At 49.8% G+C, this 14098-nt stretch overlaps 1 protein-coding gene across 2 annotated transcripts; it reads left to right on the top strand.

Moving 5' to 3' along the window:
- Positions 1–2474: 2474 nt before the first annotated feature.
- Positions 2475–10012, top strand: LOC100436096 (cryptic protein). 2 transcript variants are annotated; one of them, XM_002812356.5, is made up of 6 exons: positions 2475–2889; positions 3195–3244; positions 3339–3512; positions 4172–4286; positions 4553–4662; positions 9085–10012. In XM_002812356.5, exons 1-6 carry the CDS (start codon positions 2867–2869, stop codon positions 9282–9284), a joined length of 672 nt encoding a protein of 223 aa, XP_002812402.4. In that variant the 5' UTR covers positions 2475–2866; the 3' UTR covers positions 9285–10012. The 2 variants fall into 2 exon arrangements, with proteins under 2 accessions (XP_002812402.4, XP_009235875.4); XM_009237600.4 differs by lacking the exon at positions 4172–4286 and having other exon boundaries at positions 2579–2889; positions 9085–9303.
- The last annotated feature ends 4086 nt before the right edge of the window (positions 10013–14098 follow it).

The raw sequence follows: 14098 nt of genomic DNA, 5'->3' as shown, positions 1-14098 counted from the left end.
TTCCGGTCCCACACATTCTGTGAGCCAGAACATTCCACTGGAGTTTTGATGGGTGGGTCAGCTCCAGCCTTATCTGTTTACAGCTGATAAGGAGGAAAGAGGCCGTTTCCTGGCAGGGACCCACCTCCTCCCTTCCAGTGCTCCCAGGCAACCCTTCCAGCTGGGCCTCTTGATGGCAAACAGGGCAGCTCCTCTGCAGTAAAATGCAAAACCCTTTTATAAGACCTTTGAGTCAATGCGGCAACCTGGGACCGCTTTGTGTGGAGAGCAAGTGACAGTTTGGCGAAAATAGGTCATCAGAAGCTTTATCGCCTGGCCATCAGCCCTTCTCCTCAGAGCAGACTGCAGAGCTTAAGCAAACAGCTTAAGCACATCGCACTGCTATTTCTTGTCTCTCAGTAGACATTTTTTTTCCTAGTTTCCACTTATAAAGTGCAGATTTTCAAAATCTTACTCTACATATGAAATGTCATGATGTATTGGAGTTTTTAAAACTTCAAGAAAAAAGTTAGGGAGGAAACAAATGAGATAAAATTGGCAAAGGCTGACACTTAATTGTTGAACCTGGGTTTATTGGCTCATTCTCCCAGCCTTTGTGTATGTTTGGAAATGTCCACTAAGGTAAAATTTAATAAATAAACTGTGGGGGAAAGTTAGATTTTAGAGGCTGCTTTTAAAGCTTTACTGTTGTCAGAGAGGTTTGGTTTCAACATCACTCTGTAAAATGAACAGTTTTAAAACTTATTTATACAAAAAATACAATCATCTAGCTTATATACATCTTCATTTTAGTATACAAACAATTTAGCTCATGCAGAAGATTCTATTAACTTAAAGTCATAAAATGTACTTACTTTTATATATAATTAAATGATGTAATTAACCAGTAGTAACCACTGAGTTTAAAAGGGTATTTTTTGGCTGGGCGCAGTGGCTCACGCCTGTAATCCCAGCACTTTGGGAGGCCAAGGCAGGTGGATCACAAGGTCAGGAGACCAAGACCATCCTGGCTAACACGGTGAAACCCTGTCTCTACTAAAAATACAAAAAATTAGCTGGGCATAGTGGTGGGCGCCTGTAGTCCCAGCTACTCGGGAGGCTGAGGCAGGAGCATGGTGTGAACCTGGGAGGTGGAGGTTGCAGTGAGCCAAGATCGCACCACTGCACTCCAGCCTGGGCCACAGAGCGAGACTCCGTCTCAAAAAAAAAAAAAAAAAAAGTGTGTTTTTCACCAGGCACGGTGGGTTTGTGCCTGTAATCCCAGCACTTCGGGAGGCAGAGGCAGGAGGATCGCTTAAGGCCAGAAGTTAGAGGACAGCCTGGGCAACATAGCAAGACCCTATCTCAACAAAATAAAAAAAAAATTAGCTGGGCATAGGGGCACGAGCCTGTAGTCCTAGCCACTCAGAGGCTGGGGTGAGAAGATCACTTGAGCCCAGAAATTCGAGGATGTGGTGAGCTATGATCGCCCACTGCACTCCAGCCTCGCTGACAGAGTGACACTTTGCCCCTAAAAAACAAAATTAACAAGGTGTTTGTCTCAGGACTCCACTTACAGATGCTTGATGAAGTCGTGGGGCACCTTCCTCCATGTGCTCTGCCCACTCGGGTCTGCTGGCCTTGACCTGGTCCTCGCAGCCCACAGGACCCATTGCTGGGAGGCCCCCAGGGTAGCCCGGTCCTCCAATTCCCTAATGCTTTATTTAACAGCCTCTGTAATAAACCTCACATGTAAAGATGTGAGAAATTAAATCACCATTAAAGACTATTTCAGCCTTGGAGGAAGAATACTATTTTTAGAAATGAGTTTTTATATTAAAATCACAGAACAATTTGCAACACTGGGTTGCAAAGTGTCTTCTTTAGTGCTGATAAAAGGGCTCAGTCCCTATTCTGGTAGTTAGAAAAACAGATTTAGAAGGTGCTAGAAAATACCCCAAATCACTCCCTCCTTGGGTTCCGTTTGGATTCAGCAGGCTCCTCTGGCGATGGGCGGGCACTGCAGCTGCGCCTGTGCTCCCAAGGGCTCCCTATAGTTGCCTTAAATACCTGTGGGTATCTCCTCATCATATCTGTGCCATTCATGTTTTTCAGAGATCTAACTGCCAAGGGACTTAAACTCTCTAAGCCTCCCTTTCTCTCTTTTCACGTGGGGGATAATAATAGTGCCTACCGTAGAGGATCCTATAGTAAATGGGGGCAGTGCCCCTCCCCCACTTGCTGGGCACAGAGAAGAAGCTCCATCTGCAGAGTGAGGGGGCCTCTCTTAAAGCAGGGGTGACATGCTTTCCCTTATCCTCGTGTTCCCCCCTCAGGGCGGCTGGGACCCCATGCTGTTGCCTGTGCCCCACACAGCAGCTCCCTCTCCCACAGGGACTCTCACCATCTCCCAGTACAAGTAGTATGCAATAGAAAATCTCCACCTTCCTGTGAAAACTTTTTGTTCATGTTGGGATTTTTTTTTTTTTTTTTTCAGTGAGAAAATGGCTCGTCACCTTGGATACCAATGTTTTACATCAGGGATTGGTCACTCCCGCTGCTGTCAGCACTGTAAACACTGCTGGGGGGAGTCGGCCCAAGTCCCCACCCCCCGGCCAGGTCTCATAGAGGGAATTGTTCTTCAGGCTCGGAGGGGCCTGCCTGTCACCGCACCCCCGACCCTAGCTCAGGGGCTGCAGAACTCAAGATACCATCCCGTTTCTCCTGGCTGAGGAAGGGAAGGGAACATCCACATCTTCTGTACTCGTCCATTCTGTGTCCCCAGGGCCTGGAGTAAAGACATCTTCAAATGCAGAGGCTCTTCAGATTCAGCTTTCCTGGAAACTGATCTTCAATGCACTAAGAGAAGAAGACTCTCAAACCAAAAATGACCTGGAGGCACCATGTCAGGTAAGGACAGAGGTCATGAGATCTTAGAGCCAAGAAGGGGTCTTAAGAGCCTCAGATTAAATCGTAGTGCATGAGCCACTGTTCATTAAAGGAGGTGTACACTTTCTGTCTCAAAATCTTTCTAAGCCATAGCAAAATTAACAAAAACCTACAAGTTACAAAATGATTGCCTTATTCATTATAATTATTTTACATAATTTTATATTTATATATAATGATGGCATTGTATTTTTATGTATATGTGAATTTCTGCTTATATTTTTAAAGATATTTTCCATTTCAATGATTTTCTTTAAATATTCTAGGCTTCTGTTTATGGTCAGTTTGGCATTACAGATCATCAGTTTGGGAAACAGTAAGAAACATTTTATTCATAATTTTAGTTTTAATTGCATAAAATATTTGTTTCTCAATCATTATCAGTCTCACATTTTCAATATTTTTTAAAGGCTATCAAAGAGAGAAACCTAACGGCGGTAGAGAGGAAGTCACCAAGGTTGCCACTCAGAAGCACCAACAGTCACCGCTCAACTGGACCTCCAGTCATTTCGGAGAGGTGACTGGGAGCGCCGAGGGCTGGGGGCCGGAGGAGCCGCTCCCCTACTCCCGGACTTTGGGAGAGGGTAAGTTGCGGCGCTGCCCACAAAATCCAGGGCATCATCTCAGTCTGCGGACTCAGAGTTTAGGATCTGAGAATATGTAGGATAAATTCAGGATAAAATCCAAGGAGAGCATTTTGTTATCTTCAAATAATGATGCACTTATAAAGCTATAAAGCTAGAGACAGTTCCTAGTGAGGTGTTAAAAAGTTTTACTCTTTCATTGGTAAAACGTTGTATTTGCTCTTTAATGGTTATTTTGCTGCAGATCTAGAGAACTGTGATTTAAGTGTGTTGAAAATAAATATCCCAAGCCAAGATAACAGCGGACTCTCGCTTGGCTTATCCCAGACACAGCGTCCCCAGGAGGCCCCTCGCCGGTGGGTTTGGCGTCATCACACCCGTGGGTGGTCCCGCCCAGGAGGCCTGTGCTTAATCACTGTCAGGTGAAGCCACAGCCAGAGGTTAACATGTAAAAGGAAGGGAGAGAGCAAGCCCGGCTTGCAGGCCGCACCCCTGCTAGTTTGTTTCACATCCCTAACAAGCAGGGTTTACCTGAGCAAACACACTTGGCTGGGAGCTGATTTTACTGCCTCCCCGGGGCGGCCACGTTCGGCCCCGTCCCTGCGGGGAGGGCCACGGGCCGCGGGGGGCGCGGGGCTGACGCCCGGGTGACCCCGCAGGTGCGTCCGCGAGGCCGCGCTGCTGCCGGAACGGCGGTACCTGCGTGCTGGGCAGCTTCTGCGTGTGCCCGGCCCACTTCACCGGCCGCTACTGCGAGCATGACCAGAGGCGCAGGTGGGCACAGGGGTGCGCGGGGTGGGGACGGGGGTGGGCGCCGGGCGAGGGACGTGCGGGTCAGGGGGCGCGGGAGTGGGCGTCAGCAGAGGGGCGCGCGGGTGGGGAGTCGCGGGAGTGGGCGCCAGGCGAGGGACGCGCGGGTCTTGGGGAGCGCGGGAGTTGGCGCCGGGGGAGGGATGCGCGAGTGGGGAAGCGGTGCAGTAGTGGGCGCCGGGCGAGGGGCGCGTGGGCCACCGCACTGATGCAGGTCCCCGTCTTCTCAGTGAATGCGGCGCCCTGCAGCACGGAGCCTGGACCCTCCGCGGCTGCCACCTCTGCAGGTGCATCTTCGGGGCCCTGCACTGCCTCCCCCTCCAGACGCCTGGACGCTGTGGTAAGAGGCCCTCTGATTCGGTCCCCAGCTCACCCCCGCACGCTGTTGCGCCTTCCTTGAGGCTCACCCTCCATACCGATCCTAAGTGCATCTTCCAGTGCCAGGCCACATAGCATTTAGCAAACTAGATCGATTCATCGTTGAAGAAAGTCGCATTCATTGGGAATCATATAATGGATTAAATTTTGTTTGGAAGTTCTCATATCCAGATTGCTGAGTTTAAAAATGATTTCCAAACAATGTCCTCACGTGTCCGTTTCAGTGAGCAGAATTTCAGGAGATGACCAGCTGGTAATCGGAGAGGAAGCTGGGAGACAAGTTAGCTGCCAAAACTCAGGTGGTTTCCCTGCACTAGGCCAGCACCATCTGCTCAGCTGTGGGACCAGCAGGGACACAGGCAGGCATGGCATTTTCCTCTGGAATCCTGTGCCTTCTCTCCTCTCCTCTTTGGTGAGCACTGGCTGGGGCTAGCAACAGACGGCACAGCTAGTGAAGGCCCAGCCTCTTGGCCCCAGCCCCAGCTCTGCCCTCTCCCAGGCCTGGGTGGTCTGGTGGTGCAGTGTCCAGAGGCACACCTGATGAAGCCAAGGCCCCTGAGCCACTCTCCTGCCCCCTCCCTCCACTTCAGTCAGCCCTGGGTACCTCCATCTGTCAAAGGGCACAGCCCTGCAACCCCACTTCCCACCTGTCACTCTCAGGCCGTCCTGCTAGGGATGCATGGAGGGCAGCACCAGTGGCCCAAAGATCTTCAACCCAGCTCCCCCAGCCTCCCTCTTGCTCTTGGAGGCCCACAGTGGAGGAGTACACAATGCATGCTTAGCTCTCCTTCACCTTCCTGTCCTCTCTTCTCTCCTGGTAGGACCAGCAGTCAAGGGACACTCTTAATAGAGGCACAGCCCCCAACACCACTTCCTACCCTGCTCCTTTCTCCTCAGCTAGCTCTGCATGGTGCCAGCAGGGAAGAGCACTCCTCCCGTGCAGACCACATTTTCCCAAAGCACCCCCTCTTCTATGTGTGCTCCTTCTGCTGGGCCTCTGCCTCTGAAGTCACCAGCTGCTCCTCTATGCCCCAGAGACAGGAGGACACAGATTTCATGGACAGGCATCAGAATCACAGGGGGTGCTTGTGTGGTCCTCACAGATGAAGTCAGTTCCCACCTGCCATTAGGCGGCCCCAGCAGGAATGTCGAGAAGGGACTAACTGTGATGACTTCCAGGATATCTGGTCACGATTTTACATTCTCGGAAACATCCAGTGCTGGGACTGCTATTTACCAAGGACAATGATAATGGCTCTGAAAATGTGGCCTCTGTTCATCAAAGCTGGACAAAATAGTGCAGTCATCCTTTAGAGTCATCTGTCAGGTGCAGAAAGGGCAGTAACACCTTTGTGTTTTTTACCCATTCATCCTGCTTCAAGGCAAGTTACAGTGATGCTGGTGATGGCTGTGCCGATGGTGGTTATGATGACTTGAAGTTGACAACAGTGATGATAGATGGAACATCCTCCATGGCAGGTGCCATTGCAGTAGGGCAAGCTCTTCTGGGTGTTACAGCATGAGAGGAGCCCTCAGTGTATTTCAGGCACTTTATGTATCCATTATCCCATTTAACTCTTATGAAAGCCAATGAAGTAGATACACCTTTTACGTTTGGGGAAGCTGAGACACAGAGAGATCAACTCCTATAGATAGTAAACAGGGTCTGATTCTTAACCTTGTGCCATTCTTGTACTCTTTTTTTTTTTTTTTTTTTTTGAGATGGAGTTTCACTCTGTCGCCCAGGCTGGAGTGCAGTGGCGCAGTCTTGGCTCACTGCAAGCTCCACCTCCAGGGTTTATGCCATTCTCCTGCCTCAGCTTCCTGAGTAGCTGGGACTACAGGCGCCTGCCACCACGCCCGGCTAATTTTTTTTATTTTTTATTTTTAGTAGAGACGGGGTTTACCCATGTTAGCCAGGATGGTCTTGATCTCCTGACCTTGTGATCCACCCACCTCAGCCTCCCAAAGTGCTGGGATTACAGGCGTGAGCCACCGCACCTGGCCCATTCTTGTACTCTTTCTATAAGAGTAATTATCAATATGACTGGGTACAGGGGCTCATGCCTATAATCCCAGCACTCTAGGAGGCTTAGGTGGGAAGATTGCTTAAGGCCAGGAGTTCAAGAACAGCCTGGGCAATATAGCAAGACCTGTCTCTACAAAAAATTAGCCAGGTGTGGTGATGAGCATCTGTGGTCCCAACTACTTGGGAGGCTGAGAGGCAGAAGGATCACTTGAGCCTAGGAGTGTGAGGTTACAGTGAGCTATGATTGCACCACTGCACTCCAACCTGGGTGACAGAGTGAGATCCTGTCTCTTAAAAAGAAAAGAAAGAATAAATATGAAACAAATGAAGATATTTTTTATAGTGTTGTATAGAATATAGAAAATTTGGTCATGTTCCAAAGCCAACAGCACAGTAATAGATAAGTAAATGTTTTAAATCCTTTCATGGGAGATTATGATGGTTTTGAAGAGTATGTGGAAGATACAATATGTTGCTACAAAAGCATGGCCCCCTGGCTGCTGCAGGGACTCTCTGTCTGGGGATCTCCAAGAGCCCTCCTTGCTCTGACTGATGCTCTGCGGGTCCAAGAATGAAAAGCTTCCATGTAGCAGGGACTTTTGCGCAGTCCTGAGCTAGCCAGGATCTCCTTGTTAGTCTAAGGGGGTGGTTCTTTGTACTGCAGCCCTAGAGCATCAAGTCTCAGTTTTCACAAGCATCAAGAGACAATTTACTACTCTAAAATTCAGAGTCTGTGGAGTGACACAGTGATGTAGCCAACTCAGGTGTCTTCAGAGATGGGCAGGTAACACGGAAGTGAGATGGGGCCAGATGAAGACTCACCTCACTGCTGCAAACTAATTTTTAAAAACGCAATTCTGGCAAAAACCCACCAACCAACCAACAAGCAAACAAACATCCGTGGGCCAGACCCAGTCTACAGACCTCTGGGATGCCATTGGAATGGCTCTCGCAGGTCCTGCCACCAGCTAGCTCTGAGCCTATAAGGATGCACCCTGTGTCCAGCCCTCCTGTTTCCTTCCCTCAGGGGAAGGCCAGCACAGACCCAGTACTGCTGACCCCTTTCTCACCTGAATAGCTTCACATGCTGTGAGTGCCTGTCTTAGCATCAGCTTCTCTGGAGCCTCGTCTGAGCCTAGATGTTAGCATTCCTGTTTGGGGATTCTGGCACCCCTGGAACAATCCTCTCTCCCAAGGTGGGGTGCTATGGGGAGGTGGCACCCAAGCCTGGAGTGAGCCTGACCTGGCCAGTGCCACCACAGCCTACCTGTGGACAGGTGTAGAGTGGTTCTTGCTGCAGGTGCTCGTCTGCATCATTCCTTGTTAATTTCCAGTTTCATGCTCATGCCAGGTTCCCAAGTCCAGAGGACATCTCCTGGACGTATAGTAGAGGGCGGGGCAGGCCTGGTCAGGGGGCAGGGAGGTGGCTGGCCTTTGCTCAGTGGCCCCGGGGAAAGGATCCCTGTAGTTGGGCATGCTCTTCTACCAGCCTGACCCCACTCCAAGCCAGGCCTGGACTCACTTGTGAGAATGTTCTAGTGGTGCTGGCTGCCATCCCTGCAAGGTTGTCTGCTTCACATGGCAATCACCACCCAGAGCATCAGCCAAGACCCTGCCCAGCCCCACCACTCCAGAGATTCCCATTCCGCTGCTCTAGGCTGGGGTCCTAGCTACACAGAGACCAAGGCTCAGGGACCCTCAGGGTTCAGCATGAATGAAGCCTGCTGTGAGGGGTGGGGAGGGGACACAGGGACTAGGCATTCAGGCATGGCCTCCCGTGACCAGCGGTGTGGGCGAGGGGGCCCGCAAGTGAGTCCCATGGGGCGCGGCGCCACTCACAGGCCTAGGCCTCCTCAGAAGAGCAGCCAGACTTTGGATGGCTGCACCCTCCTGCTCTATCAGCTGTCCCTCGTCAAAGAAATATTTCGAGCATTCATTTGGGGACAAGTGGAACCTTTGTTGCAGCAGATGGAGGCGAGCTGATTTATACTATAGCACTGTTTTAAATCGGGTCTATGTGTCCCATCGCTCAATGACCTGGAGAGGGACTCCCTGAAAGGTAACGGGCCAAATGAAAAAGACGGAAGGGCTGTTCTTCGTTCCCCTTTAAACACAGTACTGTAATTCTCCTTCAGCTCTCCGAGTTCCACAGACATTTAGAGGCTTCCCTCCGTGCAGCCGGCCGGGACCGGCCTCCGCACACCTCACCCTGCAGCGGCTCCCAGGGGCAGAGCCTAGTGAGGGCGCAGGAGAAAAGGGCCTGCAGAAGGCAGGGAGCAGGCGTTTCTATTGCACTCTCTCAAACCGAGCCGGAACACTTTATTTCGTACATCTCCGGTTTGTCTGTTTTTCCAGACCCGAAAGACTTCCTGGCCTCCCACGCTCACGGGCCGAGCGCCGGGGGCGCGCCCAGCCTGCTACTCTTGCTGCCCTGCGCGCTCCTGCACCGCCTCCTGCGCCACGATGCGCCAGCGCACCCTCGGTCCCTCGTCCCTTCCGTCCTCCAGCGGGAGCGGCGCCCCTGCAGAAGGCCGGGACTTGGGCATCGCCTTTAATTTTCTATGTTGTAAATAATAGACGTGTTTAGTTTACCGTAAGCTGAAGCACTGGGTGAATATTTTTATTGGGTAATAAATACTTTCATGAAAGCGCCTTTGGCTCCAGATCCTTGGGAGAGGGACACGTGTGTCCCCAGCACCGCTGCGACCGATAGGTAGAGACAGCAGAACAACAGCGAGAAGGAGCGAAAGCTGGAGCCAGAAAGCCTGGCACCGCCACCTTCCCCCGACAGTTAGCACCTTCCTTTCACAACATCTCCCTTAAGGGGGAAGCGTGTCTGCTGTGGAACCCACCGCAAGGCAAGGCGGGCAGAGTTCAGCCTGCAGAGTTCAGCCTGAAGAGCCCCAGGCCAGCCTCCTCCGTCTCCCGAGCACCGCTTCTCAGGCCGCTTCCCAATCTGAGGAGGCTGCCGTGTCCACAACCAGTCCAGGGGGATGGGAGCCGCTAGCTGAGGACGCCAGGCCCGACGACACCACACAGGCTTGGCCATGCGGAATATGCCCCCAAGAGCACACACTTCGGGTAGAGGACACTTGCATTGAGCTCTTCAGCTTTTCAAATCCACTGTAGTTCATGAGCCTGTGTGACACAATTACTTTTACATTTTATATTGTCAATTAGTTTATTGGCATTTTCAGTCTTTTCAACTATTGGCTATGAAAATACGAATTTAACGTAACATTCAAATGAGTATTAAAGAAAAATAAAGTAGAACTTCATTAGAGGGCTGGCTTGGCGTTCATTGGTTCATGAGAAAAATAATTATTCAAGTATTAAGACATAAATATTTCTAGGCATTAATATTTTTTGAGACCCGGCGCGGGAGCTCAAGCCTGTAATCTCAGCACTTTGGGAGGCCGAGGCGGGCGGATCACGAGGTCAGGAGATCGAGACCATCCTGACTAACACGGTGAAACCCCATCTCTACTAAAAATACAAAAAAAAAAAATTAGCTGGGCATGGTGGCAGGCGCCTGTAGTCCTGGCTACTTGGGAGGCTGAGGCAGGAGAATGGTGTGAGTGAACCCCGGAAGCGCAGCTCACAGTGAGCCGAGATTGTGCCACTGCACTCCAGCCTGGGCGACAGAGCAAGACTCCGTCTCAAAAATAAATATATATTTATACCAAAGTTGTCTTAAAGTAGTTTCAAGTGTGTTCTGAGCAGTGCCTTTTATTTCAGTTTATTGTAGGAATAAACAAGTGATGAACTTTGCAAATTAGCCTAAGAGCTTGATGAATATGTATATGCTATTCATAAAATTTGTGTTTACAGAATGCCTATTTTTTACAACATTGGCAGGCAAAAAAGACACTGCCTTATTTTCAGTAGGTGCACTTAGGAAATGGAACTTGAGAGGTCACAGTTGTGGTTAAAAGGAAAACTGAGAACTGTTCAATATTAGTATGAATATCTAGGGTATAAATACGTTTTAATTAGAAAATTAGAAATCAGGTTCTATGGATTTCTCTACTAGAATACTAGAATGGATCCTTCTAGTGGAATGATTCTTGATTATAAGCAAGAAAGCCAAAGTTAACATTTATCTGTCTACTAACTAACTGAGAAGCCTTTAAGTAGTACCTAGCTCTGAAAAGACAAGGAGAATTTGAAGACAAAAGGCATTTCCTTTTGGCAGCCCAGATGTCCAGGGAGACAGTTAAAAAGGAGAAACTTCTCAGGAGAGAAAAGAGCAATGTTGGGCTCATGGCTGTTAGCTTCATATAAATGTGTCCCAGATCTTATCTGTCCCCTGCAGTTGAGGAGGACAGATAGAGAAATCCCCCTAGGCCACTATCTGCCAGCACCTTTTGCTGGGAAGAGCCTGTTCACACCTCTGGGTTTGCTCACCCAGATGGAGGGAGGGCATCTCCCTTCCCAGAGCAGTCCACAGCTGTGTCCATTCTGCAGTGTTTATAGAAGCTGCCTTTTCCTTGCCAGCTTAGCCCTGGCTCAGTCATCCCCCACACATCCTAGAAGAGCAAAATCTGTCCTCACATCCCCTCTCCGAGGGAGCCACTCACCAGGGACACTGGGAGGAGATGCAGGGGATGCATAAGGACTTGTACCAGCACAGGGCTGCTATGTTCAGCCCGTTCCTATGTCAGGGTTTAACTTCAGAGCCCCAGCGAATGCCTGCCGGCTGAGGGGCACTCTTGTTCCTTTCAGCCACATCACAATTTACCCACTCTAGCCTAGAACCAAATCGACTTTTCTGGCTGTGAGCATTCAAAAGCAGCCTCTGGATATTTTCCCAGTTTCCATTGTCTGCAAAGCCACTCTGGCACATACAGCCATACATCACACCACAAAAGTTTCTGGGAGTGACTTTTCCATGGAATTCAGTTTTGAGTATTTAAAATTAAGTTTGATAAGCTTTCTATGCACAGGCACTTATCTCACTTGGACTGTCTGTTATGGGGAAAGGAAAACAAGGGGCTGTGTCTCCCATGGTTACAGCTGCTCGACTCACATTGATCTGGCCAGCACCTGGACCCCTTCAGAACTCCGGCACAGTACTAAGGAAGTTTGTGGCCACAGAGCTAGCTGGATCCCCAGGAGCTGAGTACTGTCAAGTGAGTGGGGCCCTAGGCTGGGAAATGTCTGCAGTACTCCCACGGGGAAGGATGTGCTGCTCAGTGTGTAAGAACTGGCGCTCCAGAAACAAAACAGGTGCATCAGTATGCTGATATCACTTTTTTTTTTTTTTTTTTTTTTATTTGAGATGGAATCTTGCTCTGTCGCCCAGGCTGGAGTCAGTGGTGCGATCTCGGCTCATTGCAAGCTCCACCTCCCGGGTTCATACCATTCTCCTGCCTCAGCCTCCCAAGTAGCTGGGACTACAGGCGCCAGCCACCACGCCCAGCTAATTTTGTGTATTTTTAGTAGAGACGGGGTTTCACTATGTTGGCCAGGCTGGTCTTGGGCTCCTGACCTCGTGATCCACCCGCCTCAGCCTCCCAAAGTGCTGTGATTACAGACATGAGTCACTGTACCCAGCCGATATCACTTCATTATAAGTTTTACTGATATAAAGTACATTATAGTACAGAATTTCAAGTAATAACAAAATATGCAGTACTCTTTATTCCATATAGCCTATATGCTTTTGTTTTTATCAGATCTTGTATCTGTACTCAAACCTATGGTTGTGATGCAACCATGATTTGACAAGTGGAGTTGCATCCTAACTCACTGACTCTCCAACAAATTTATTGTCATTAAATCTGAAATGTGATCTACTGTAGAACTATTTCTAATCCTTATACAAATTATGTTAATTACCTGAAACAGCTAAACTCTGGCACTATATATGTGAGAACGTTACTAGTTTGTTCATGGGTGATTTATTTGACGAATCAGTTCGTTTTCAAATGAGATTCGTTTTAACCAGATATGGTAAGAAAGCAGACCTGGAAATGATGTCAAGGAGGAAAAAGTGTGTATACTCACTTAGAAACAGGAGGCGTGTCACGCAGGGCCACATGGGGCAGCCCTAGAGTGGGCCGGGAGGCAGAGGGAGTGGACACCGTGGGCAGGAGCCTGTAATGTGGCTTCTGTGGGAAGGAGTAGGTGAGGCAGGGGCAGATGGTGTAGGGTTGGCTAGTGAGTCATTTCTGCAGGCTTCAGGGCGCAGGGGCTGTCCCTAGTCGCCTGGTACATTTTCCCCTTGCTCCCTTTGCTTCCTGAGCAACCCTGGTGCCTCTCCCATGTGGCCCTGTGTGGTGTGGGGTGGCCCGTCCTCCTGCCCTGTGAATATAACAAACTATCATTTCACCATTTCCATGTCTTCATTCTTGTCCTACCTAAATAACAATAAAACCCACATTTAAAACCCAATAGGCAAGAGCTGTTCACACCATTAGAACCACCATGGACTAAGGAGCCACTGAGGCCTTGCTCCTGGGTTGTCCTTGCTAAAGCTCCCCTGATGCTGGTGGGGTGACTTTCTGTCTCTTTGGCAGGGCACAGCCCAGAGCCGAGACAAGGATGATGAGTAACAAGCATCTGCTCGGACCCAGCACTGTGCTCAGCAGCCTGCTGCTGCCTCTGAGGTTTACTCTCTGCCAAGGACACCTCAGTAAACCTAGGGGGAAGTCTCATCACCACCCAGAAAATGCTCACTGGGTTCTAAATGGACACACCCTGCTTCAGAATCCGTCACTGAATCAATGACTTCATTTAATAGTAAATCTCAGGCCGGGCGCCATGGCTCACGCCTGTAATCCCTGCACTTTGGGAGGCCGAGGCGGGCGGATCACAAGGTCATGAGTTCGAGACCAGCCTGGCCAACATGGTGAAACCCCCGACTCTACTAAATACTAAAAATGCAAAAAAAAAAAAAAAAAAAAAAAAAAAAACAGCCGGGTGTGGTGGCGGGCGCCTGTAATCTCAGCTACTCTGGAGGCTGAGGCAGGAGAATTGCTTGAACCCGGGAGGCAGAGGTTGCAGTGAGCCAAGATTGCGCCACTGCACTCCAGTCTGGATGACAGAGCTAGACTCCGTCTCAAAAAAATAATAATAAAAATAAAAAAATAATAGGCCAGGCGCCGTGGCTTACACCTGTAATCCCAGCACTTTGGGAGGCTGAGGCGGGCGGATCACTAGGTCAGGAGATCGAGACCATCCTGGCTAACACGGTGAAACCCCATCTCTACTAAAAATACAAAAAATTAGCCGGGCGTGGTGGCCGGCACCTGTAGTCCCAGCCACTCGGGAGACTGAGGCAGGAGAATGGCGTGAACCCAGGAGGCGGAGTTTGCAGTGAGCCGAGCTCAGCCATTGCACTCCATCCAGCCTGGGCAACACAGCG

The sequence above is a fragment of the Pongo abelii genome, chromosome 11, assembly GCF_028885655.2.
Source record: "Pongo abelii isolate AG06213 chromosome 11, NHGRI_mPonAbe1-v2.0_pri, whole genome shotgun sequence".
Lineage (NCBI taxonomy): Eukaryota > Metazoa > Chordata > Mammalia > Primates > Hominidae > Pongo > Pongo abelii.
The sequence above is the reverse complement of the archived record's forward strand: the minus strand, read 5'-3'. Positions and strand labels throughout refer to the sequence as shown.

What these genes read in the sequence shown, in the direction of transcription:
- LOC100436096 (XM_002812356.5), top strand. Translation starts at nt 2,867, where the DNA reads ATGACCTGGAGGCACCATGTCAG. An exon ending in CTCCCGGACTTTGGGAGAGG is followed by an intron (nt 3,513 to 4,171) that starts GTAAGTTGCGGC and finishes GTGACCCCGCAG; the next exon opens with GTGCGTCCGCGAGGCCGCGC. An exon ending in GAGCATGACCAGAGGCGCAG is followed by an intron (nt 4,287 to 4,552) that starts GTGGGCACAGGG and finishes CCGTCTTCTCAG; the next exon opens with TGAATGCGGCGCCCTGCAGC.